The sequence below is a fragment of the Aquarana catesbeiana genome, linkage group LG06 (genome assembly GCF_042186555.1).
Source record: "Aquarana catesbeiana isolate 2022-GZ linkage group LG06, ASM4218655v1, whole genome shotgun sequence".
Taxonomy (NCBI): Eukaryota; Metazoa; Chordata; class Amphibia; order Anura; family Ranidae; genus Aquarana; species Aquarana catesbeiana.
In genome coordinates, this window is record NC_133329.1 from 93,390,903 (window position 1) to 93,417,584 (window position 26,682).

Below are 26,682 nucleotides of genomic sequence, written 5' to 3' on the forward strand. Positions count from 1 at the left end.
TGGCATAAATCTATCCCCTATTTTGTAGACGCTATAACTTTTGCGCAAACCAGTCAACACTTATTGCGATTTTTCTTACCAAAAATATGTAGAAGAATACATATCAGCCTAAACTGAGGAAAAAAATTGATAAAATATTTGATAAAAAATGTGGGATATTAGAGCAAAAAGTAAAAGATATAGGGGGTTATTTACGAAAGGCAAATCCACTTTGCACTACAAGTGCACTTGGAAGTGCAGTCGCTGTAGATCCGAGGGGGACATGCAAGGAAAATAAAAAACAGCATTTTAGCTTGCACATGATTGGATGATAAAATCAGCAGAGCTTCCCCTCATTTCAGTTCTACCCCTAAGATGTACAGCGACTGCACTTCCAAGTACACTTTCAGTGCAATTTCAAGTGCACTTTGCACTTGAAGTGCAAAGTGGATTTGCCCTTCGTAAATAACCCCCTTTGTGTTTTTTTCAAAATTGTCGCTCTTCTTTTGTTTATAGCGCAAAAAATAAAAAAACGCAGAGGTGATCAAATACCACCAAAAGAAAGCTCTATTTGTGGGAAAAAAACGGACGTCAATTTTGTTTGGGTACATCGCACGACTGCGCAATTGTCAGTTAAAGCGATGCAGTGCCGAATTGCAAAAAATGGCCCGGTCATTGAACAGCCAAATCTTCCGGGGCTGAAGTGGTTAAGTAACACTTAAAAGATCTTGTCCCTCCCACTACCTGTGACTGGACAGTGAAAGGAGAATCAGCAGATTGAGGCGTTCATCTCTCGGCCACTCTGCTCTCTCCTCCTCTCTGCACATTCTTTGTGAGAACATGAGCTTTTCATCATGCAAAAGTTCCCTTTATGTCCCTATGACCATGCAGAATTGCTTGTTTATAACACAGATCCGGCCTGATATTAAAGAGACATTTATTCCCCATTGTATACAGCTGTTTTATGATGGAAGTGAGACATGTACATGCATTTAGTCATAGGAAGACTCTACTGAGATTCTCACTGGTTAGGTGGAGGGCTTTTTGTTACTTAGCCCACCTCACCATACCCGGTCTGGTTCTACGTTTCTGTAATAAGCTCATAGACTCAGTGTCCTAATAATTGCACACGGCACCTACTCAGCACTAAGAACCTGCACTTCATTTTGAAATTCCCTGTATGCTGCGCTAAGCTATATGGAAATGCGGCAGATGAGCATCCATCTTAGCGGAGATATCTGATGAGGACCAAGGCCGTGTGTAATATTTGGCAATATCGAAGGTAGCACCCACCTTAGCCCAGGCCAGCTTCTCCTTCACATGTTCATTGTCTGGTTCCACTTTTAGTGCAAACTTCAGGTTCCTCACAGTGTGTTCATGGCCACAAAACACTTTCTGCAGGAGAAGGAACAGCTAAAATGAGACATATTACTAACTCAAAGATTTCAATTATTTTATTTCCTTAAAATTGTCTATTTTTACTTTAAATTTAAGTATACAAAAGTATAAAACAAAAAAAAAAAAACACTGAAAAGTTTATAATATGTGAATATATAACTGAATAGAAACTCGTGTGTGACGTGAAGACTCCGCTCAAAGCGGCCCGATGCTTCAGAGTTTTCTGTGGCCAAGCCCCCAGTGGACAGGACGAAACCTGTCAGGGACGTGACTGGAGCAGCACTGGATGGGGTCACACACTGTCACCTTTACCTCAGCTTTACCCCAGGTGCCTGCATACTTAGATGTGCCTCTTTTAAAGTGGTTGTAAACCTCAAAAAAAAAAAAAAAAAAAAAACCTACAAGACAAAGGCATAATGAGCTAGTACGCATAGCATACTAGCTCATTATGTATTACTTACCTTAATCATCAACCATGTGAGTTGCTAAATGTTGTACCTTCATTAAATGTAACCAAATTGCTACACTTAGGAGGCGCCTTTCTTCTCCTTTATACTCTGTAGCTCCTGCTGGATTTTGCTTCTAATCCCCTTGTGGAGGCTTCCATTTGTGGATGGACATTTTATAATTACACAACCTGATCACATTGCTAGAATCTTTTTATATGGACTATAAACTGAAGAACTTCTGAATAAATGGTTGTGGAACAAATCACCTGAGTTTCCATGATTTCTTATGGGGAAATTCGCTTTGATATACAAGCGCTTTGAATTACAAGCATGTTTCCGGAATAAATTATGCTTGCAAGCCAAGGTTTTACTGTACCATACAGTAATGTATTCATTATTGTTAAAAGTTAGAGACAATGACACTTTGCTCATTCTGGAGGAGTAGAGCTGGCCATAAACGATTCTTTTTTTTTTTTTTTTTTCAACCAGAGAGTTAAAAAATAACAATTTATATATATATATATTCCTTCCTTCTCTCAGAATCCTTATCCCTCTGCTTCTGCAATATCTGTATCCTGTAAACATCAGAATTTCCCCACATAGCACTCATTTTTAAATATTTCAGCAAGCACACTGGACTGTTCTCTCTCTTGAATCTACAGAACAGAAGCAGGCACAGATCTACAATAAAGAGTTTAAAAATCCTTACACTGTTCATAGTGATATTTACACAATGGTCTGCTGAATCACCATGTATCTTCGAATGTTTCTCTTCCTTGAAGTCTCTGCCCTCCACTTTAGACGGATTACCAAAAAGAGGTTGCCCAAGGCAGAGTTTTTTTGCCACCTTGCTTGGCCATACCTTCCTGTGATTTGGCTCCACCCTCCCATAATCTGATTGCAGACTCAGAATTGCAGGTAAAATGTCAATTCTGATTCCCCCAAATGTGCGGGTTAAACGGTCTCAGGAGAAAGTATCAGAAGAAGTTGTTGGCGTACCGTTTCAGGAGGCAGAGAGCTGAGCGTTTCCAGCAAATTTTTGTACATTTGCTCGGCTGTGCCTTCAAAGAACTGCCCACAGCCTCCAACAAACAGCGTGTCACCTGGGGAAGAGAGCAGGAAAGACAGGATATAGTTCATTTGTATATAAAGTGGTTTTCCTTCCCGCCTGGTGGGGCAGTAGGCAATGGAGCATTCCTCTTCCTTTAGGCTCCATGCACACTGGGCTTTAAAATATCGTTAGCTTTGAGTCTTTCAAAGTTTTTTAAGGTTTTTGCAATATCGTTTTTGCGCATTTTATTTTTTACATTTTTTTTTCAATGGATCAAAAACAATAGAAATCATGGTGAGCCACGTTTTTGGGCGTTTATCGACGTTTATCATCGTTTGGCATTTTTTATGGTCAGAAAAACGACTCCTGAACGCGATTTTAGGGCATTCAGAAAAAACAGCCCATAAACTCCACTGCTGATAAACGTCCAAAAACATCCATGTGCGCATGGACACATAGGATAACATAGAGGGGAGTTTATGGGCTGTTAAAATAAAAAAAAAGAAACGCCCAAACTCACAAAAACAGCCATTTATGAGCTTCAGTGTACATGGAGCCTTATATCCATTGAATGAGCCTCAGATATTAGAAGGCCTCTTATTTCAGCTCTGAAGAAACGCAAGATCACTCGTGTCTAAGAAAACCACTAACCTAGACTGCCCACATAGCGAACCCAAGGAGAGCGTGTGTAAGCTCAGAGTAGTTCAATAAAACCAATACTCAGGGAAGGAACCCTCCCCCACCCCAACGTGACAACTCTGGACCAATCATCAAGCTCCAGTGGTGTCATAGGTCTCTCTATACATGGAAGTACCAGATATTTTCTTTGCACCTGTTGACTGAATGAAGTGGGGGAACAGGGAAAGGAGTATGTGCTTCATGGGACAAAGCACAGGTTAGGGTAAAGCCAAGTTTTTTCTTAATAATTCTAAACCTTTAAAAAAAAAAGAAAATTTAAATAAATCATAAAAATGTACTTGCCTGCTCTGAACAATGGTTTTGCACAAAGATACCCCAATCTTCTCTTCTGTGGTCCCCCATTGGCACTCCTAGCTCTTCCTGACTTCCGAGTACCCCCCCTAGCAAGCCACTTACTAAGAGGGTTATTCATGCAGGCTCTCACCTGAGCCCCGCTGTAGATCAAAACTCCTACGAGTGTTAGATGCTTGTATCCCCCCATGCCATGGTTCATTCCTCAAAACCCTTACGTCACTATAGGACTCAGCAGTACTATAGGGGGTCAGAGAACGGATCCAATGCTACACTGCACTTCAATAAGCAAAAGGAAAAGCAAGTGGCATTCATTTACAGCATTCTTGTGCTGGGCTGCAATTACAAAAAAAAAAAAAAAAAAAAAATCACAGGTAGTGCCCCTGCAAGGGTTGATTGCTCATTTAATCTAGAGCAGAGGACCAAGGAATAAATACTCATCTTATGCTGCACTCCAGCAAGCTCCTTCCACTGCTGTGACTGATCCCCTGCAGCTGCTCTCTAGGCTGGGACAGGCTCCGGCCGCACTCCAGGTTTCCTCGGTGTACCATACGGGGTTAATGTCCCTGTATAGTATGTGATGATGCCAAGGATCAGTCCACAGACTGGAGCTTCAGAAGGAGGAAGACAGTGATGGAGCAAGGAATCAGCTAAGTGAAAAACCCTCTTCAACATATCAACATGGGGCAAGGGTGATTTTTTTTATATTTTTTTCCCCTAGAGGTGGGCTTTAAGTTGCTGATGAGAGACAAGTATGGAAATCAGGTCTGACATTCCTCTGGATGCATATAAGTCAGCAACTTGAAGTACTGAGACCAGAGATGGTCAGACATGAGTTTTCTGAAGGAGGTCAGCGGTTGCACACTCTGTATTAGTCTCTGGATCTGTGTGGGGCTATGGGCAGATTTTAGAGAAATCAGGCATTGGCATATTTTATATTAGGCTTTGATAAGGAATGTTATCAGGCATGGCATGTTTTCATCTAATGGAGGTTACCTGAGAATAGTGCAGGAGCATCAGGACAGCCATCTTCCCACATATAGAAGCAGATATGGCCAGTCGTGTGGCATGGGGTGAAGAGGCATCGGACGTTAATGTCTCCGAACTGTAAAGACAAACATCTGCAATCACATGAAGGATGCTGGTAAGGAAATGTCATGACAGATATAGACCGCTTAAGAAAAAACTCCAGTAGTTACTGTACATAAGATTTCTCAGTGAAGGTATATTGCCATAGTCAAGAGAGAACCACTAACTAGCCTTCATCTACAGCATGGATTCTCAACCAGGGTTCCTCCAGAGGTTGCTAGGGGTTCCTTCAGCATTGGGCAATTTCTACCTCTCAGATAAGTTCCCACTGACACCATTGACTATCTGTAAGGAGGTAATTCTTCCCAATGACCACAAGTGTAAGGACCATTCTTCCCACTGACCATCACACTAATGTATCATGAGTTGTAATTTTTAGCAGGGGTTCCCTGAGACCGCAGAACTATTTCAAGGGTTCTCCTGTGTTGAAAAAGGTTGAGAAAGGCTGATCTAGAGAGTATTTCTAATGCTGTACATTGAAGCCCTGGTGCAAGTCCAGGTTTAGTCCCCTCCCCCTTACCTACCCTTTCACTTTTTTCTTTGAGTATGCCAAGCAGAAAGGTGGTACTAATGTATACCAAAGAAGAGCTGCACATGGCAGACACTTTAGGTTGAGATCACATGACCAAGCACTTGGAACCCAGGGGTCTGATCCCTGTACTGCTGTAGATTAGAACTCTCCATAGAGTGCTTTGCAGCATTTGGAGGACCCTCTCCCCCCCTTTCCTCCAACCAGGACAGGGGTTGGAGCCACTGCTGGATATTTCAGAGATGAAAATGCTACCCTACTTTTTTTGCCACCCATCTGTTTTCTGAATTCTCCAGGTTTTGGGACTGGAAGGTTGAAGCTATATTTCCAGATTTCACCTGCCATGCAGCGTGCTCCCAGCACAAAGGAAGAGACGCAAATATGTGGCCCCACGGAAAAAAAAGCCCAGTCCAGTGGGGCCAAATATTTGCATTTGCTTGGTGCCAAGGGGTTAATAATCATGCTAAAGAATTAAAGATAGACTACCTGACTTGACAAACTTTGATTGAAAAATATATAGCGAAGGAGCTGGGTGGAAAACTGTGGGCCGAACAGCAACAGCATCCAACCAGATGCATTCACTGTACAGGTATTAAGACAGCTGCAGGTGTTTTGGACGTCTAAATACAACATCAGCAGTGGATATTCCTCCGTCAACACGGTTTAGTGAGAGAAATCTCAATAGGTATGGCTAGTCTAAGGGAAGACTAACGCCCCGTACACACGATCGGACTTTCCGACAACAAACAGTCCGAAGGATGTTGGCTCCAACCTGTCTTGCATACACACGGTCACACAAATGTTGGCCAACAATTACAAACGTAGTGACGTACAAGACATACGTGATATCTCCATTACGAACGCTAGTTATATCTCCGGCTCGTATTGATATATATTGATTCCGCGAATGCGTGGATTTTTGTCTGACGGACATTTGTTGGCGGAAAATTTGAGAACCTGCTAGGCCAACATTTGTTGGCGGAAAAGTCCGCCAACAAATGTTCGATGGAGCATACATACTGTTGGACTTTCCCGCCAACAAGCTCACATCCAACATTTGTTGTCGGAAAATCCGATCGTGTGTACGGGGCATTATTCTCTGCCATGGACTCCTGCACTTGACAAGCTGTCTTTTCTGTAAAAGTGTAAAATATGTACCAGACAGGTCAGGTTTGAATGGTCAGTTTACAGTGAATATTATCTTGCAGGTCTTTATGAAAGCACCCAACCTCTACTCCTAAATGTTTTACCTTTAGCACCTGGTTGTGTATAACTTTGTGAGTCAGACCTCCAATCCGGTCATCAGCGCCATACACGGGTAAGTTAGGGAATCGCTGGACAAGGTCTGCATTGCCCCGGGAATGATCGCTGCAAATAGAAAACATGGCAGATCAGCCAGTTAAAGGGTCATCCACATAAGTTTTGTACTGATAAACAGCCCATAGATCATATCATTTACTTTCCTTGCAGCAAATATGGAAAGAAAAGAAAATTAATCGATTCAGAGTGTATTGATTGGTGGGGAGTTTAACCATTTAACCTCCAGAAGATTTACCTCCTCCTTCATGACCAGGCCATTTTTTGTGATAAAAAAGTCAATCCATTGATCGACTTCAGTACAGACAGCCTGTTGGATTTTTTTAGCCTGCGATCACAGGTGGTGGCTATAGCTGCCCACAGCGCTATTGTGTACTGCCGGCAGGGGGACGCAGGTAGCCTTCCTTGCCAGCAGAACACAATGATCACTGCAGGCAGCTACAGTCGCCACCCGTGATCGCAGGCTAAAAAAATCCAACAGGCTGTCTGTACTGAAGTCGATCAATGGATCGACTTTATCGCAAAAAAATGGCCTGGTCATGAAGGAGGGGGGTAAATCTTCTGGAGGTTAAGTGGTTAAACCATCTGTATTCATATGCAGGGGGGAAAGAAGGATAATTACGTACCAAACGGATTAGCTCAGAGTTGTACTCACAGGTGGTGGTGTGTGGTCAGGATGGCTTTCAGGTTGGCATCTTCTTTCCGCACAATGTCCAGAAGCTGAAACAGGGCGGTTGTACTGTCAGAGCCTGACCTTTACCGGGTCATTTGTAAGATTTATAGAATCAGAAACACAACCAACTCTCAAGAGGCAACACAAAAAGTGCAATGTCCTAACATCAGATCATTATATTTACTATAATCCACTGGGGCAACAGTTTTGGAAATGAGGAGGGACACTATCTGTGTCCAAGATTTTAAGCTGAATCTGTAGTAGTTTGTGACAAAGGTGTATAAAACAGGGATCTCCAAACTACGGCCCTCCAGCTGTTGTGGAACTACACTTCCCATGAGGCATTGTAAAACTCTGACATTCACGGACATGACTAGGCATGATGGGAATTGTAGTTCCTGAACAGCTGGAGGGCCATAGTTTGGAGACCCCAGGCATAAAGGAACCATCTGCATCGTTCCATCCAAAACTGGAAGTGACAAAATCCTTGTCACTTCCAGTTCCTTAGACCATAGAGATCATTGGGGAAGTTTCAGTCCTCGATCATCTCTATGGTAAGGCGGTGGAACTGCCGACTTCAGTCTCAGGTTACCTCAGTAGTGTATTCAGGTTTTGTGCTTCCATAGTCCTGACTAAACTTGTTCCCCCCCCTAATTTAAATATGTCCCACCCCTTCCTGTCAACGACACACCGCTTGCTTTTTAAGACATGCCTTTTCAATTCCTTCAATTCCTTGTCAATTTTCGAGTGGGGACACTAGTTCTGAGGGCGGGGGGGAGGGGGGGACAATGGATTTCCTTAATTTGCATAGATTTCCTCTCACTTCCTGTTTGGCTATGGGGCAGGAAGTGAAGGGAAATCTCTGTAATGGGACAGGGATGATAAAAAATAAACTGACAGGGGCTATAACCCTCCCTTATTCTATCCAATATGAAAAAAAAAAAGTGTTGCCTCCATTTCCGTTTTAAGCACAAATTTCTGATAATTTTATGGAGAGGACTAAGAAGATAAAACCATGCCTATGGTGCAGCAGAAAACATATAGCACAGTGAGGAAGGTTTGTGGTCCAGGATGAGAGGACAGTCAAAATTAGAAGGGGCGCCCCCCCCCACAGTTGCGGAATGCCGGACACCCGCTTACCGGAATTTGTGCAGCCACTTTATGGGGGTGCTAGACTAATTTGCCTCTCAGCCCAGTCCGCCCCATAAGACTGGCGCTACACTAATGCCCCGTACACACGGTCGGACTTTGTTCGGACATTCCGACAACAAAATCCTAGGAATTTTTCCGACGGATGTTGGCTCAAACTTGTCTTGCATACACACGGTCACACAAAGTTGTCGGAAAATCCGATCGTTCTGAACGTGGTGACGTAAAACACGTACGTCGGGACTATAAACGGGGCAGTGGCCAATAGCTTTCATCTCTTTATTTATTCTGAGCATGCGTGGCACTTTGTCCGTCGGATTTGTGTACACACGATCGGAATTTCCGACAACGGATTTTGTTGTCGGAAAATTTTATATCCTGCTCTCAAACTTTGTGTGTCGGAAAATCCGATGGAAAATGTGTGATGGAGCCCACACACGGTCGGAATTTCCGACAACAAGGTCCTATCACACATTTTCCGTCGGAAAATCCGACCGTGTGTATGGGGCATAACAGTGCAAGCCGGCAGAGACTCTTTCCGTGCTGTCCCCCTGCAAAGTGCTGCCCTAGGCCTGGGCCTTGTTGGCCTAGGCCAGGATACAGCGTTGGGTTACCCTGTGGGACAGCAGAGCCTAGGAAGGTGGAAGAAGGCTATTTAGTCGCTCGGATTACTTTTATTTTATTCAGCATTAGTGGCAGAACAACAAATAAAAAAAAAAAGGGAAAAAAGAGAAGATACCAGGGTCATGACTGCAGCCATGGGCCGGGTATAACCACTTCAACCCAAGGACGTACGGGTAAGTCCCATAGGCAGGAGGGGGTTAAAGTGTTACTAAACCCAGGTCTCTGCATTCACTATATCTGGTCTCCCACAGTACACAGAACATGGAAATGAAATTTTGGTAAATATAAAAACTGCTAAATACCTTTTCTCATCAGCAGTATAGAGCAGTCATGTGACTTCTATCAGTGTCCAGCTGAGCACTGGTTAAAGCTTGTAGGAGGAGTTTTCATTCTCCCCTGATGGTCCTATCAGGCTGCATGAACTATTTTCATATTGCTGAGTTTTAGTAACACTTTAAGGCTTGTATCTATGGGCTTTGGGTTTGTGTTGATGACATCATTTTGAGACGCTTCTAAGATCGTTCTTATTTCATTGACGGGTGCAGCTGACCTGCCATTGGCCACCTTCTGACTATGAACTTGTATGGGGATGCAAAACTCACTTGGAGTAAAGAAAAGCCCATCGGAACAGACTCTTATTCACCTTTTTAGAAACAGAGGCATCCACTGCAATAGCATCCTTTGTACGTTCTTCTATGACCAGATACATGTAGTTGTCATCCAAGACGGAGATGACCTTCACCTTCATGGTCCATCCACATCAAAGTCCCCAATCCCTGGAAAATGAGACCTAGGATTCATTGATTGGACCATCGACAGTGCAAATGTATCTAATCTTGTGTGTGCATACATAGACAACACAGATTGATGGATGTAGTCAGGCAGGGGTTTGTATTTTTGAAGGGTCATGTAAATGCCATGGTTACCATGAGGTGAGGAGAAAAACACCCCCTAGAATTTCTATCGACAGGCATGTTGAGTAAGGGCAGATGATCGACGTAGCATTTACTTCATGGGATCCATCTGCCCTTAACTCAGGCATGCAGACAGGAGGGTGTGCTTAGCTGACAAAGCCTCAACTCCCCCCCCCCCTTCGCCCCCCGAAGACTCCTGGAAAGTATGACATTATTTTTGCCTATGCCTGGAAACCAGGAAGCAACTGAAGAAATGTAAAGAAAAAAAGAAGTTTAAAATTAAAAAAAAAAAGCTAAATATAGTATACTTTCCTATCTATTTAGTAAGGCTAGAAGGATAAGGATTAAAGGTAATCAATGTTGATTGAGAGAAGGAAGTTCAGCTTTAAGTGTGTTTTAAAGTATATCCCTATGCAAAACCTTTGTTTAGTTCTGGATGGAGTGGGAAAAGGGTTAGACCCTCTGCCAAGTATACATGTGCACTGACAAAAAATGTGTTTGTTTTCTTTTCATTTGTTTTTTTGCTTTTTTCAGAAATTCGAAAATTCGAATTTTTTCCGAATTTACAAATTTCCGAATTTCGAATTTCCAAATACTGAATTTCCGAATTCAAAATCCGATAATCTGAAAGAAAGAAAGAAAATCAGTAAAATTTGAACTAACTAACTAATAATAACTATTAAATTATAGGTATTGGAATTTCCTTTCAAATTTGGCTGTTTGTGAACGTAACGAATCCAAATTTATCTGAAGCTACGAATTATCCGAAATAACGAATGCCGCATCTAAACAAATGGAATGGAACAAATTAATAATAAATAATAATAATAAAAAGGTTTTATTATTATTAGATCGTTACATTCCATTATTTTATTTATTTTTATTTTACATATTGCATTCGTTATTTCAGATAATTCGTAACTTCAGATAAATTCGTACTCTAACAGCCAAATTTGAAAGGAAATTACAATATCTATAATTTAATAGTTATTATTAGTTACTTCAGATTTTCGAGTTTTCGGATTATTCTTTTGAATTCTCAGATTTTCATTCTTATTTTTGGATTTCCAAATTTCTGAATTTCCAAAAGTTACGAATTTTCAAATTTCCGAAATTTCGAATTTTCCAAGTTCTGAAATTTTCCAATTTCCAAAATTTCAAATTTCCGAATTTCGAATTGTCCGAAATTTCGAATTTCAGAAATTTTGCGAATTTCAGGATAGTCGTACATTTCGGAAATTGAAAAATTCGGAATTAACGAATTTGTCAAAATTTGTTAAAAAGCAAATTCGGAACTAAACGAATTGCACAAGTGCACTGTCAAGTTTTTATTGCCCTTTTTTTTAATCCTGACTGTAATAAAGATGATTGGGGTCCCGAAGAGCTGAAATATTTATAAGAACTATGATATCGGGATACTGGTGTTGCTCTTTGGTGTCGTATTTATTACAGGCATTTCTATAGTGCCAACAATTTAGAGCTATACTTACTGTATATTCACATCAGTCCTTCCCTTCAAGGAGCCCCCAATCTAAGGCACCCATCACATACATACATGTAGGACAGTGGGGTTGGGTGGTGGCCTCCATTAGACCCAAGGAATCGATGTTGGGTTAAGTTGGTTTGGAAACTCATCTCCATCCAAACTTTGTAATCACACTTTCTTTATTATTGGACACGGCTGATCACATGGCTGAAGAGCCTTGGCTCTTTACTGAGATCGGAGATGCGTTGTGCCCCAGGGACAGAGCGCGCCCCCATGGAGGTGCAAGTGTGGGACAACGTCATATAACATTGTCCCGGAATGAGAGAGCCACCTTGTGCCCGTCATATTACTATACGGCGGGCGGGAGGTGGTTAAGGTCCTTTTCACACAGTTGTGATCTTGTATAAGAGCAGTGTGAACAGCGAGCTTCGACAAAGCACTGGCAGAGCTTTCATCAAGCTTTATTAAAGCTTTTAAAAAGGACCAATCAGCTCCAGTTTGTAAATGTTGAACGTGGATCTTAATGGGAGTGCTGATCGCCACTTTAAACAAGCTGCTAGCAGGCTTCAGCACTTCTTGAAAGCCTGCTGAAACCTGTTAGCAGCTTGTTTAACCACTTCAATACCGGGCACTTACACCCCCCTTTCTTGCCCAGGCCAATTTTCAGCTTGAGGCGCTGTCGCAATTTGAATGACAATCGTGCGGTCAGGGAACGCTGTACCCAAACACGTTTTTTTGTCATTTTGTTCCCACAAATAGAGCTTTCTTTTGGTGGTATTTGATCACTGCTGCGGTTTTTATTTTTTGCGCAACAAATAAAAAGGATACAGAAAATTTTGAAAAAAAAAAAAAAAAGTTTCTTTGTTTCTGTTATAAAATTTTGTAAATAAGTATGTTTTCTCCTTCACTGATGAGGCGGCACTGACGGGCACTGATGATGGCCACTAATATGTGGCACTGATGATGGGCACTAATATGCGGTACTGATGGGCACTAATATGCAGCACTGATGATGGGCACTGATGATGGGCATTAATATGCAGCATTGATGATGGGCACTAATACGCAGCACTGATGATGGGCACTAATATGCAGAACTGATGGGTGGCACTGATGATGGGCACTAATATGCAGCACTGATGGGTGGCACTGATGATGGGCACTAATATGCAGCACTGATGATGGGCACTGATGATGGGCACTAATATGCAGCATTGATGGTGGGCACTAATACGCAGTACTGATGGGCACTAATATGCAGCACTGATGGGCACTAATATGCAGCACTGATGATGGGCACTAATATGCAGCACTGATGGGTGGCACTGATGATGGGCACTAATATGCAGCACTGATGGGTGGCACTGATGATGGGCACTAATATGCAGCATTGATAAGACAGCACTGATGATGGGCACTAATATGCATCACTGATGGGCGGCACTGACAATGGGCACTAATATGCAACACTGATGGACACTCGTAGGTGGGCACTGATGGGCATCACTGATAAGGAGGCACTGGCAGGCATTATTACTGGGCACTGGCATTGATTTTGGGCACAGATTTGCATCCCTGGTGGCCATGGGTGGCATCCCTGGTGGTCTGAAATGGGCATCCTGGGGGGGGGGCTGCGCTGATAATCAGCGCAGACCCCCCTGTCAGGAGAGCAGCCAATCGGCTGAGGAAAAGCCTATACATGGCTCTTCCTGTTTACATCGTGATTGGACACGGCTGATCAGGTGGTAAAGAGTCTCCGCTGGAGGCTCTTTACCGCGATCGGAGTTGCGGTGTGTCAAACTGACACAGTCAGGATAACGGAAGCACCGCCTAGCCGTCATTCTGCTATAGGCCGGGCAGGAAGTGATTAAAGTGGCAATCAGCACTCCCATTATGATCCTTGTACAGTGTTTACAAAATGGATCTGAACGGTATGTTGGAAAAAAATTAAACAGAGCTTAGAGTTCACATCGCTCTTATCCAAGCGGAGGTCTGTGTGACACTCGCTTGAAGCTTTTCTAGAGGTGACAGAAGCAAATGGAAACTATCTCCCACTGAATCCTATGTAACTGTTCACACTGCAGGGGAAAAGTCCTGCATGCTGCATCTTTGGTGAAGTTTTTCCAAAGCACCTTTCATTGTAAGTCAATGGGAACACACGAGTGTGAAAGGGGCCTGATCTGTGGGCCGGGTCATACCCCGCAGGTGACATCAATGCCCTTATAATATACGGCATGTGTCCATAGGAGGGCGCTCACCAGCATCGCACCCCCTTTTATATATATATATATATATATACACATATACATATACATATATATATATATATATATATATATATATATATATATATATACACATATACATACATACATACCTATATATATATATGTGCTGCAGGGAATGACCAGCTCACAGCACATAGAGTAAAAAAAAAAAAAAAAAAGGCATGATTTGAAGTTTTCAGATAGAGATGAGTTGGATGCCAGAGATCTTCTCTACTTGGGACAGGAAGTGAGGAAAAATCTCCCCAGCGGGGGTCACAGGCAGAAATATTACTAAATAATCAAAATAATGACTTTTTTTTTGCAAATCTAAATAAGATTGTACAAATTGACTGCAATGTGAGCAAGCAGCTTTACACCCCCCACCCAACTCTCCTTCCCATCCCCCATGTGTCTGGGTCACCACCTGTCACATGACCCCCCACATACTATAACCTAAAATACCACTCAGGTCAGGACTCCCTCCGCCTGCTGTGATCTCCGGACTCCTTCTCCAGGGTTATATAGTGAGGGGAAAGTGTCAGCTTTGCAGATCAAGGTGTGAGCGCTCTGATTGGAGAACGAGGAAGTTTACGTGGAAGCTGGTTGGCTATTCCAGCCCAGCCCCCTTACGTCCCGCACTGAAGTTTCCGCCATTTTTTTAAGGGCACTTTTTAAAATTTTTTTATCCATGTTTATTTTATTCGCTAAATGATGTACTATGAGACAACGAGTTTATGGAAGGAAAACTTTGTTTAGGATTACGTGTTGAAAATTCCAGGTTACTGTGACTAAGGGTTTTCCCTTATCAAACATGGCTACTACGGTTGCAGTAACTGATTGGCTGTCGTGTGCGGAAGCTGGCAGGCGATTGGTTTGTGTTATGGGTTTGCCCCTGACGTCTCTTGGTTGGCAGCGTTCCCTGGTTGGCGGAATGCCACGGTGAGCGTTGATTGGCTGGCTGTCAGCAGGTACAGAGGGCTGTCAGTACTGAGCCCTCCCCTCGCTGCAACGTGCAGCCAGCCCCCTCAGGATGATGCTGTTTGGGTGCAGGAGGAGGCTGTGGTGCGCACTGTCCTTCCTGGGAGCTGCGGCTGGCTGGAGACTGGGTATGTGTGGCCCTACAGGGTGGGGGCCCCCAACCTCATCTCCGGGGTCTGTGTGTGTCATATGTGTGCTGGGTGTGAGCATGGCTTCCCTCTACATACACACTGCCCGGCCTTCTATTACACAACTTCTCTCCCAGCCTGGAAGTTATATCGTGTTATCCTAGGAGCACCACCTGTCACCTACCTACCCCTGATCACCTACCTACACTACAGGGGCTGATCACCTACCTACACTACAGGGACTGATCACCTACCTACACTACAGGGACTGATCACCTACCTACACCACCTGTCCCTGATCACCTACCTACACTACAGGGACTGATCACCTACCTGTCCCTGATCACCTACCTACACTACAGGGACTGATCACCTACCTGTCCCTGATCACCTACCTACACTACAGGGACTGATCACCTACCTACACTACATGCCCCTGATCACCTACCTACACTACAGGGACTGATCACCTACCTGTCCCTGATCACCTACCTACCCCTGATCACCTACCTACCCCTGATCACCTACCTACACTACAGGGACTGATCACCTACCTGTCCCTGATCACCTACCTACACTACAGGGACTGATCACCTACCTGTCCCTGATCACCTACCTACCCCTGATCACCTACCTACACTACAGGGACTGATCACCTACCTGTCCCTGATCACCTACCTACACTACAGGGACTGATCACCTACCTGTCCCTGATCACCTACCTACACTACAGGGACTGATCACCTACCTACCCCTGATCACCTACCTACACTACAGGGACTGATCACCTACCTACCCCTGATCACCTACCTACACTACAGGGACTGATCACCTACCTACCCCTGATCACCTACCTACACTACAGGGACTGATCACCTACCTGTCCCTGATCACCTACCTACCCCTGATCACCTACCTACCCCTGATCACCTACCTACACTACAGGGACTGATCACCTACCTGTCCCTGATCACCTTCCTACACTACAGGGACTGATCACCTACCTGTCCCTGATCACCTACCTACACTACAGGGACTGATCACCTACCTACAGTACCTGTCCCTGATCACCTACCTACACTACAGGGACTGATCACCTACCTGTCCCTGACCACCTACCTACACTACAGGGACTGATCACCTACCTGTCCCTGATCACCTACCTGTCCCTAATCACCTACCTACACTACCTGTCCCTGATCACCTACCTACAGTACAGGGACTGATCACCTACCTAAACCTACCTGTCCCTGATCACCTACCTACCTGTCCCTGATCACCTACCTACATTACAGGGACTGATCACCTACCTGTCCCTGATCACCTACCTGTCCCTGATCACCTACCTACATTACAGGGACTGATCACCTACCTGTCCCTGATCACCTACCTGTCCCTGATCACCTACCTACATTACAGGGACTGATCACCTACCTGTCCCTGATCACCTACCTGTCCCTGATCACCTACCTACATTACAGGGACTGGTCCCCTACCTACACCACCTGTCCCTGATCACTTACCTACAGTACAGGGACTGATCACCTACCTAAACCTACCTGTCACTGATCACCTACCTACAATACAGGGACTGATCACCTACCTACACCACCTGTCCCTGATCACTTACCTACACCACATGTCACTGATCACTTACCTACACCACCTGTCACTGATCAGTGGAGAAAGGGTCCCATTATATTGTGGTTGGTGAACCTGGGGCCTATTATGTTGGCGGTCAACAGAGGAGGGCCCCATTACACTGGTGGTGAGTGGAGAAAGGGTCCTCTAATATTGGTGGTCAGTGGAGAAAGAAAACAAACACAAGAGGGCACCTCCATCTAGGTATAGCGTAGAGCTGGGCGATTGTCTCAAAAAAAAAAAAAAAAATTCACGATTCGAATCAAATTTTTTTTTTTTTTTATGGACACCGCGCCAGTAGTCCCGCGCGAGGAGCTGCGGGCAGGAGTTTTTAGGTGAGGCCGTAGCTTCGGCCTAGTCCCTGGTGTCCGGCCTCGTGGACTAGGCCGAAGCTGCGGCCTCACTTACAAACTCCTGCCCGCAGCTCCTCAGGACTGGCGCGGTGTCAGTGCTGGTCCTGGTGAAAAAAAAATCAAAAAAATCGATTTGCTGAAAATTTGAATCGATTTGACTTCTCAACTCGATTCAAGATTCAAATCGATTTTTTTTCCCCAGCCCTAGTATAGCGATTTATTAAAAAGACAATAAAAATGCACTCACTAGTTAAAAGTGGATCAATGTTTGTCATAAATCTATATAGACTTCCATAGGATCACTGTGAGGCTGCAGAGCTCAGCAGGCAAACCACTAACTGAAGCCGGGTTCTTGGTGGAAGTACAGCTGTCAGGCTGAAACATAGGCAGCAGCGGCTTCTGGGTGTAGCAAGATGGCTGCGGCTCCAATCACCTCTCGGCTGGGTGATGGTGACAGAGGGGTGTGGCTTCACGTTTCAGGGCAATAGGACTGTTCCTTTATCAAGCTATAGGAAATCTATGGTTTGATAAATGGGCAGTCCTGTTGCCCTACAACTTGTAACCACACCCTCTCTACTTTTAACTAGTGAGTGCCTTTTTATTGTCTTTTATTCTTTTTAATAAATTGCTACACCTTGATGGAGGCGCCCTCTTGTATTTGTTTTATGTATGTGCATTAGGATCTCAAGACCTAATCTGAGAGGACCTGCATCCACTTGGTGTTCCCTACCACTCTCTTGGCCCTCTTAAATGCCCTGTTAAATGATGGTTGGGATTGCATTTTCTTTGATCAGTGGAGAAAGGCCTATTATTTTGGTGGTCAGAGGACAAGGGGTCCCATTATATTGGTGTTCCGTGAAGAAGGGCCCCCTTATATTGGTGGTCAGTGAATAAGGCCTCCCTTATATTGGGGTCAGTGAATAAGGCCCCCTTTTTTTATTATTATTTTACAGAATTTATATAACAGTTTGTGCAGCATTTTACCTTTTACATTGGTGGTCAGTGGATAAGGCTCCCTCATAAGTTGGTGGTCAGTGGCTAAGGCCCCCCCTTGCATTGGTGGTCAGTGGCTAAGGCCCCCCCTTGCATTGGTGGTCAGTGGCTAAGGCCCCCCCTTGCATTGGTGGTCAGTGGCTAAGGCCCCCCCTTGCATTGGTGGTCAGTGGCTAAGGCCCCCCCTTGCATTGGTGGTCAGTGGCTAAGGCCCCCCTTGCATTGGTGGTCAGTAAATAAGGCCCCTTTTTTTTATTATTATACAGAATTTATATAACATGTTGCGTAGTACTTTACCTTTTACATTGGTGGTCAGTGAATAAGGCTCCTCCATACATTGGTGGTCAGTGGCTAAGGCCCTCCATACATTGGTGGTCAGTGGCTAAGGCCCTCCATACGTTGGTGGTCAGTGGCTAAGGCCCTCCATACGTTGGTGGTCAGTGGCTAAGGCCCCCCTTGCGTTGGTGGTCAGTGGATAAGGCCCCCCTTGCGTTGGTGGTCAGTGGATAAGGCCCCCCTTGCATTGGTGGTCAGTGGATAAGGCCCCCCTTGCATTGGTGGTCAGTGGATAAGGCCCCCCTTGCATTGGTGGTCAGTGGATAAGGCCCCCCTTGCATTGGTGGTCAGTGGATAAGGCCCCCCTTGCATTGGTGGTCAGTGGATAAGGCCCCCCTTGCATTGGTGGTCAGTGGATAAGGCCCCCCTTGCATTGGTGGTCAGTGGATAAGGCCCCCCTTGCATTGGTGGTCAGTGGATAAGGTTCCACCATACGTTGGTGGTCAGTGGCTAAGGCCCCCCTTGCATTGGTGGTCAGTGAATAAGGCCCCCTTGCATTGGTGGTCAGTGAATAAGGCCCCCTTGCATTGGTGGTCAGTGGATAAGGCTCCACATACATTGGTGGTCAGTGGATAAGGCCCCCCTTGCATTGGTGGTCAGTGGATAAGGTTCCACCATACGTTGGTGGTCAGTGGCTAAGGCTCCCCCATACATTGGTGGTCAGTGGCTAAGGCCCCCCTTGCATTGGTGGTCAGTGGATAAGGCCCCCTTGCATTGGTGGTCAGTGGATAAGGCCCCCCTTGCATTGGTGGTCAGTGGATAAGGTTCCACCATACGTTGGTGGTCAGTGGATAAGGCCCCCTTGCATTGGTGGTCAGTGGATAAGGCTCCACATACATTGGTGGTCAGTGGATTAGGCCCCCCCATACATTGGTGGTCAGTGGATAAGGCCCCCCTTGCATTGGTGGTCAGTGGATAAGGTTCCACCATAAGTTGGTGGTCAGTGGCTAAGGCTCCCCCATACATTCGTGGTCAGTGGATAAGGCCCCCTTGCATTGGGGGTCAGTGGATAAGCCCCCCTTGCATTGGTGGTCAGTGGATAAGCCCCCCTTGCATTGGTGGTCAGTAAATAAGGCCCTCTTTACATTGGTGGTCAGTGGATAAGGCCTCCCATGCATTAGTGGCCAGTGGCTAAGGCCCCCTTTGCAATGGTGGTCAAGTGGATAAGGCCCTCTTATATTGGTGGTCAGTAGAGAATGCCCCCTTATGTTGATGGACAGTAGAAAGAATGGCCCTTACAAGGGAGGTTTCATCTCCCTTATTGGTCCTCCTTTTATCCTTACCTTCAAAGTAAACAATCTTTGTATCCTCCACCTTACATACAAAGGTTCTAGTCCTCCTTGTTATCCAAACCAAAACAAGTGTTTTAGAAGGAGCTCTGGTATAAAAGAAATGTATAATGGTTTTCTGCATACAGCAGGTATATAAAATATTTGCCCGCCCCCCCTTAAAATAAGTACATCTTGTTGCTTTGCAGCATGAAATGAAGACAGACACAGTTTTTGCCATATTTAGCTGTATTTGCTAGTGCAACTTATAACATTCAAGTAGTAGAGCTGCGCGATTCTGGGCAAAATTAAAGTGTGTTTTTTCCCCAACAAAATGTGTTTGAAAGACCGCTGTGCAAATATAGTGTGACATAAAATATTGCAACAACTGCCATTTTATTCTCTAGGGTCTTTGCTAAATCTATCTATCTATCTATCTATCTATCTATCTATCTATCTATCTATCTATCTATCTATCTATCTATCTATCTATCTATCTATCTATCTATCTATCTATCTATATAAATGTTTGGGGGCTCTAAGTAATTTTCTAGCAAAAAATACTGATTTTAACTTGTAAACAACAAGTGTCAGAAAAAGGCTTAGTCTTTAAGTGGTTAAACTGACCTCATTTACAGACCGAAGTTCATTATTTTCATCTAGGACGAAGTGTTACAATGTTTCTCTTTATCTCTGTTGTCATGAACTTGGCAGGCTGCCTGGTTTTACTTTGTTTTGTTTTTTTACAGCTGTCAGCTGTGAGCAGAGAACTCTGCACTGAATCGGAAAATGCTTTGTTAAGGTCGAGAGGGGGGTAGAATTGCGATCTGATTCTTTAACGATTAATCGTGCAGCTCTACATCCAAGTGAAAGATAAAACACCAACATATCAGAAAAAAAATAAAAACAAGTAAAAAAACAGAATCCCTGAGTTGGAAAAAGGATCACCCCCTTATGTCAGTATTTTGTTGAACCACCTTTTGCTTTAATTCCAGCCTTCACTCTGTTGGGATATGTCTCTACTAACGTTGTACATCTAGACTTGGCAATATCTGCCCACTCTTCTTTGCAGAACTTGCTCAGGTTCAGTTAAATTTGATGGTGACCATTTGTGAACTGCATTCTTCAAGTCATTCCACAGATTTTCGATGGGATTTAAGTCTGAGCTGTGACTAAGCCATGCAAGGACATTCATCTTTTTCTCCTTTAACCGCTGTGTGGTATTTTTTGCTGTGTGCTTTGGGTCATTGTCATGTTGGAAGGCAAACCTTCTTCCCATTGACAACTTTCTGGCAGAGGGCATCAGATTGTTCTCAGAAATTTAATGATATTTTGCCCCATCCATTTTTTTCTTCTATCCTGACAAGTGCTCCAGTCCCTGCTGCAGAGAAACACCCCATAACAGGATATTACCCCCTCCAGGCTTTACTGTAGGAATGAGAAAAAAAAACTAATTGGATGGGACTGTATGGGTGCAATATAATATATATTTTTTATAGCTTTATATATTTATAGACTTAGATCCCAACACGTTTCACCCTATTATTGGGCGTCCTCAGGGGATGCCATCCACTTGGGGTCTCAGCCTTCTGATGAACTAAAGATATACCATAAGTGTCATATAATTGCAAAAGGATATACACAACATTTTCATTTAAACAATCACATTTTTAGGACTTATATACGTGTGTATTGATACCAGTCATCCCGTATGCTTACCCCGGGTCTCTGTAATATAACTTAAAGATGTAGTCACAGGTTTATTCAGTAAATATAAAGCGCTATATCCACTGCAGAGTTGCAGGTAGCCACATGAGGCAGACAAGGACCAGACTATAAAATGACATAGGCAAAGCCATTAATAATGGTCTATATCAACCACATGCTGACCAGCCGCCGCAGTTGTACTGCGGAAGAATGGCACGGCTGGGCGAAACGACATTATGTAATGTCACTTCGCCCTGTGGCCACTAGGGGGGTGCGTGCACGCCGACGGAGTCACGCGCGAGTGCCCCCCGCTCGCCCCCCGAGCCGATGCGAGTGCCCGGAGGTCTCCCTGGGCACACAGAGAAAACACACAGTTTCCGGTTCTCTGAGGGGAGAACTGAGAGATCCTCTGTTCATACAGTTTTCCTGCACAGTCCCCATCCCCCTTCAGTTAGAACACAAACTAGGACACACAATAACCCCTTCACTGCCCCCTAGTGTTAACCCCTTCACCGCCAGTGACATTTTTACAGTAATCAATGCATTTTTAATCACACTGATCGCTGGATTAATGCCAATGGTCCCAAAAAATGTGTCAAAATTGTCCGACGTGTCCGCCATAATGTCGCAGTCACGATAAAAATCGCTGGTCGCCGCCATTACTAGTAAAAAAAAAAAAAAATATATTAATAAAAATGCCATAATCTATCCCCTATTTTGTAGAAGCTATAACTTTTGCACAAACAAATCAATATACGCTTATTGAGATTATTTTTTTTTTTTTTACCAAACATATGTAGAAGAATACATATTGGCCTAAACTGAGAGAAAAAAAAAATTATATATTTTTGGGGATATTTATTATAGCAAAAAGTAAATAATAATGCATTTTTACAAAATAATATAATATATTAAAATAATTCTATGGACTGACTATAAGATCAGTTCAGAATGAGAGGACTAACCTGCTTCGTTTCTGATGGTCTGTATGTGTCCCCATGTGTCTCCGGCAGCATGTAAACCAGAATGTCGGCCAGTATATGCCTCCCACCCGGCCGGCGTGTGACGCAGCCAGGTGCGGACGTAATCACGTACTGCGCATGCGCCGTCATCGTCGCTCTCCTCAATGCTGCAGGGTCCTTTCCTTCCTTTACTGTAGGAATGGTGTTATTTGGATGGAGAGCTGTATTGGATTTCTGCCAGACATCAATTGGTGTTGAGGCCAAATAATTCAATTTTTAGTTTCATTTGACCATAACGCCATTTTCCATGTGACCTCAGAATCTTCAAGGTGCTTTTTAAGGTGGTCAGATGAGACTAAAATTGAATTATTTGGCCTCATCACCAAACGATATGTCTGGTGTTTAATACAGCTCACCATTCCTACAGTAAAAGCATGGAGGTGGTAATATCAAGTTATGGGGATGATTCTCTGCAGCGGGGATTGGAGCACTTGTCAGGATAGAAGGAAAAATAGATGGGGCAAAATAAGGGGGTGATCCCTTTTCCAGCTCAGTGATTCTGTTTTTTCTGATATGTTGGTATTATATCTTTCACTTGGATGTTATAAGCTGCACTAGTAAATAGAGCTGGATAAAACAAAAACTGTGTCTGTCTTCATTCAGGCTGCAAAGCAACAAAATGTTATTATTTTAACCACTAGACGACCAGCCGTCGCAGTTATACTGCGGCAGGTTGGCTCCCCTGGGCAAATCACCGTAGCTGTACTTCAGCCGCTTTAAGACCACTAGGGGGAGAGAGACAGAATGGAAATCTGTCAGTGTAAACAGACAGATCTCCGTTCTGTCAGGAGAGAGGAGACCGATCTGCTGTTCATACTAAGTATGAACAGCGATCGGTCTCCTCCTCCATGCAGTCCCATACCCCCACATTTAGAACCACTCGCTAGGACACACATTTAACCCCTTGATCGCCCCCTAGTGTTAACCTCTTCCCTGCCAATTACATTTATACAGTAATCAGTGGCTATCGCTGTAAAAATAGTGTAAAAAGTGTCCGATATGTCGCAGTCCCGCTAAAATTCACAGATCAGCACCATTACTAGTAAAAAAAAAAATAATAATAAAAATGCCATAAATACATCCCCTATTTTGTAGACGCTATAACTTTTGCGCAAACCAATCAATAGACGTTTATTACGATTTTTTTTTTTTTTTTTTTACCAAAAATATGTAGAAGAATACATATCGGCCTAAACTGAGGTAGAAATGAGGTCTTTTTTATATTTTTGGGGGGGATATTTCTTATAGCAAAAAGTAAAAAATATTGCTTTTTTTTTTTTTCAAAATTGTCGGTCTTTTTTTGTTTATAGCACAAAAAATAAAAACCGCAGACGTGATCAAATACCACCAAAAAAAGCTCTGTTTGTGGGGAAAAAAGGATGTCAATTTTGTTTGGGTACAGCTTGGCACAACTACGCAAATGTCAGTTAAAGCGACGCAGTGCCCTATCGCAAAAAATGGCCTGGTCTTTAAGGGGGCAAATCCTTCCAGGGCTTAAGTGGTTAAAGGAGGGTGATTCTTTTCTATACCCACTGTATATGTCCATATTTTCTTTATTATAGCCAGGACTACCAAAAATATATATATATATATCTCCTGGGGCCCTTTACTACAATCCCACAACGGCCCTTTCACATGTTCTCCCTTCCTACTGTATTGCCCCCCCCCCCCCCCCCAGGGTGGCAGAAAACAAGAGATATATGTCACCAGCATGCCAAGAAAATATAAGGGTCCAAAGCAGTGGGAGAACTATCAGGGTTGCAAAGGTTGTCTTGCCACCGGGCCCTGGTGTTCTGCCACTGTGGGGTTCCCCAGCCTCCCCTTGCTGCCCTGCCCCTGCTATTGACAGCGCTGGTTTGGCATCTCTTGGAATTTACAGGCTGGTTCTCCCGTCCTTAGGAAATCAGTCTGTTTTTTCAGTAACTGAGAGTCCTGGTGGAGTCCTTCCTGTAACTTGCTCTTCTCCCTGCCAGTGAGAAAGCAGGGGAAGGAGCAGATCGGGTGGCCGTGGTTGTGTGAGCGCTCGCATTATGCAGTGTCAGTGAGCAGGAGCTGACTGGGGACACTCTCCCTCTTAGACATTGCCTTTTTGTAAAAAAAAAAAAAAAAAATTTTTTTTTAGTTGGGGCACAGCATTATGTTGGTGGGGTCAGGGCCCCCTCTGCCCCCCCCCCCCCCCCCAGTGATGCCATTGCGTACTGTCCCATTGGATGTGCTCTCAAACAAACTGTCAAACCATCAAATAGTTGGTGTCATAACTGATCACATGTGCAGTATCATGGCAGTTGAAGATGAAACAGAGGCCAAGATAACAGCTTCCTTGGCTGAAAAAAAGATTTTAGTTCCACTTTAATCTAATTTTTATAGTCGAGTAAATATAAAATATTGCAAATAGTGTAGCATTCTATCCAGCCAGTATAGGGAGCTCTAGTTTCCTTTTATATGAATAGCACAGTTGCGTTTCAGTTGTGCTGAATGAAGCCAACAGATTCCGTGTGTACCCGTTTTAATAAATTTCCCCCATTGAGTCACCTTTATAAGGGGTGGAGCAGAGCTAGGATGACTCCTTCAGTTCTGTAAACAACTGGCTTCTTTTAGCACAACTGAAACACAGCTGTGCTATTGATAGTAAAAGGAGACTAGAGCTCCCCCTACTGGCTGGATAAAGGGCTGCACTATTTGCAAAATTTTATATTTACTTGACTATAAAAATGTGTTTATAGTGGAACTAAACCCTCATATCTTTTTTTCAGCCAAGGAAAATCTTATCTTGGCCTCTGTTTGACCTTGATACTTAGCACATGTGCTGTTATGAAACCAGATGGGGGGGGGGGGGGGGAATCTTCCAGCTAGGAACCAGTGCCCCTGACAAGATCCCCTCCCTTCTTACTTGTCATAACCCTGTCCTTTACTGGGAGTGTCTAATTACTGTCTTTGCTGGCCCAGCTCCTCCACCCCTCACCTCTCTACAAAACCTTTTCATTTAGTTGTCATGGTGGAGTGAAGGAGAATACTATAGAGTGTCATTTGAGTGAATCTGCAGGGGCTGCTGACATCACATCCAAGATGGCGGCACCCAGAAGCAGTCTCAGGGCTTTTGGGTGTCTACCCAAGAGGGGTTTTTACAGGTAGATAACATTAATAAGATGCATTAAATCTGCAGTGTGGACAAAAACATTATTGGGCGTAAAAATTAATTGTGAGTAGGGCCATCCTTCAAAAATTAGTAGGCGTCTGCCATAGGAATAGTGACCGGAATTCGTGAGCGATTCCTCTCAATATGACATATGGCAAAAGGAGAAAAAGTAGGGCCACATAGCGTGATACCGTAAAATGTAAAACATTTATTGAAAAATGATAAAATGGTCACTCACATTTGAGAAGACATTAAAAGAATTTGGATAAAATCAAAGCAACGCAGTGGCATCAGCAGAGCCCCTCCCGACGCTTCGTCCTAATAAGGCATCCAGAGATTGTCTGTAGATAATCCACCACCATAAGGAAAGAGGCTTACCAGACAGGTTGAACCCAACTAGGCGTATGCCTGATGAGTCAACCAAGCTTTTGGTGTAACACACCCAAGGAGGTACAGCAACCACTTCCAGAGGATGCCTTATTAGGACGAAACGTCGGGGCGGGCTCTGCTGATGCCACTGTGTTGTTTTGAGTTTATCCAAATGCTTTTAATGTCTTCTCAAATGTAAGTGACCATTTTATCATTTTTCAATAAATGTTTTACATTTTACTGTATCACACTATGTGGCCCTATTTTTTTCTCCTTTTGCCATATGTCATATTGAGAGGAATCGCTCACGAATTCCGGTCACTATTCCTATGGTAGACACCTACTGATGTCAAAACTGTCATGGATCCCTACCTGATTTGGTTTATTTTGGAAGTTGTGGTTGCTGTACCTCCTTGGTGTGTTACACCAAAAGCTTGGTTGACTCATCAGACATATGACTAGTTGTGTTCAACCTGTCTGATAAGCTTCTTTCCTTACGGTGGTGGATTATCTACAGACAACCAATTCACACAGATTCACAGTCACCATATGTGATGTCATATATGGACTTTATGCACTTTATATGCACTAACACTGTTGGTTTATGCAATTTTATCATTATTGTTGTGTTATTTTATTGTTGTGCTATTTATGTTTTGCACATTCATTTAGCATATTCACTTTATATTGGGATAATTTTATTGTTTATTTTCACCTTCACCAGCGCTGCACTATATTACTTTATTTGTTCACTTATTCACATATTATCTGATGTGCTGGCAGCTACCACTATTTGTATAAGACAGCGTGTTTTTTTTTTCACAATTTTTTCTACA

At 43.7% G+C, this 26,682-nt stretch overlaps 2 protein-coding genes across 6 annotated transcripts in view; one reads left to right on the forward strand and one right to left on the reverse strand.

The window, feature by feature from the left end:
• The window catches only part of HAGHL (hydroxyacylglutathione hydrolase like), a 42,617-nt gene extending 16,723 nt beyond the window's left edge, over positions 1-25,894 (reverse strand). Inside the window, exons 1-7 of one of the 4 annotated variants that reach the window (XM_073636443.1) lie at positions 25,716-25,894; positions 9,892-10,024; positions 7,458-7,522; positions 6,736-6,853; positions 4,864-4,972; positions 2,826-2,929; positions 1,273-1,374 (exon numbers count right to left, since the gene is read on the reverse strand). In XM_073636443.1, coding sequence (XP_073492544.1) covers positions 1,273-1,374; positions 2,826-2,929; positions 4,864-4,972; positions 6,736-6,853; positions 7,458-7,522; positions 9,892-9,996 — 603 coding nt within the window. In that variant the 5' untranslated portion in view covers positions 9,997-10,024; positions 25,716-25,894. Of the gene's footprint in view, positions 1-1,272; positions 1,375-2,825; positions 2,930-4,863; positions 4,973-6,735; positions 6,854-7,457; positions 7,523-9,891; positions 10,025-14,377; positions 14,508-25,715 lie in introns of those variants that run through there. The other 3 variants (XM_073636442.1, XM_073636445.1, XM_073636444.1) reach the window with 3 other exon arrangements.
• The window catches only part of LOC141148736 (hydroxyacylglutathione hydrolase, mitochondrial), a 44,354-nt gene continuing 32,541 nt past the window's right edge, over positions 14,870-26,682 (forward strand). Inside the window, exon 1 of one of the 2 annotated variants that reach the window (XM_073636440.1) lies at positions 14,870-15,021. In XM_073636440.1, coding sequence (XP_073492541.1) covers positions 14,946-15,021 — 76 coding nt within the window. In that variant the 5' untranslated portion in view covers positions 14,870-14,945. Of the gene's footprint in view, positions 15,022-25,890; positions 26,042-26,682 lie in introns of those variants that run through there. The other variant, XM_073636441.1, reaches the window with a different exon arrangement.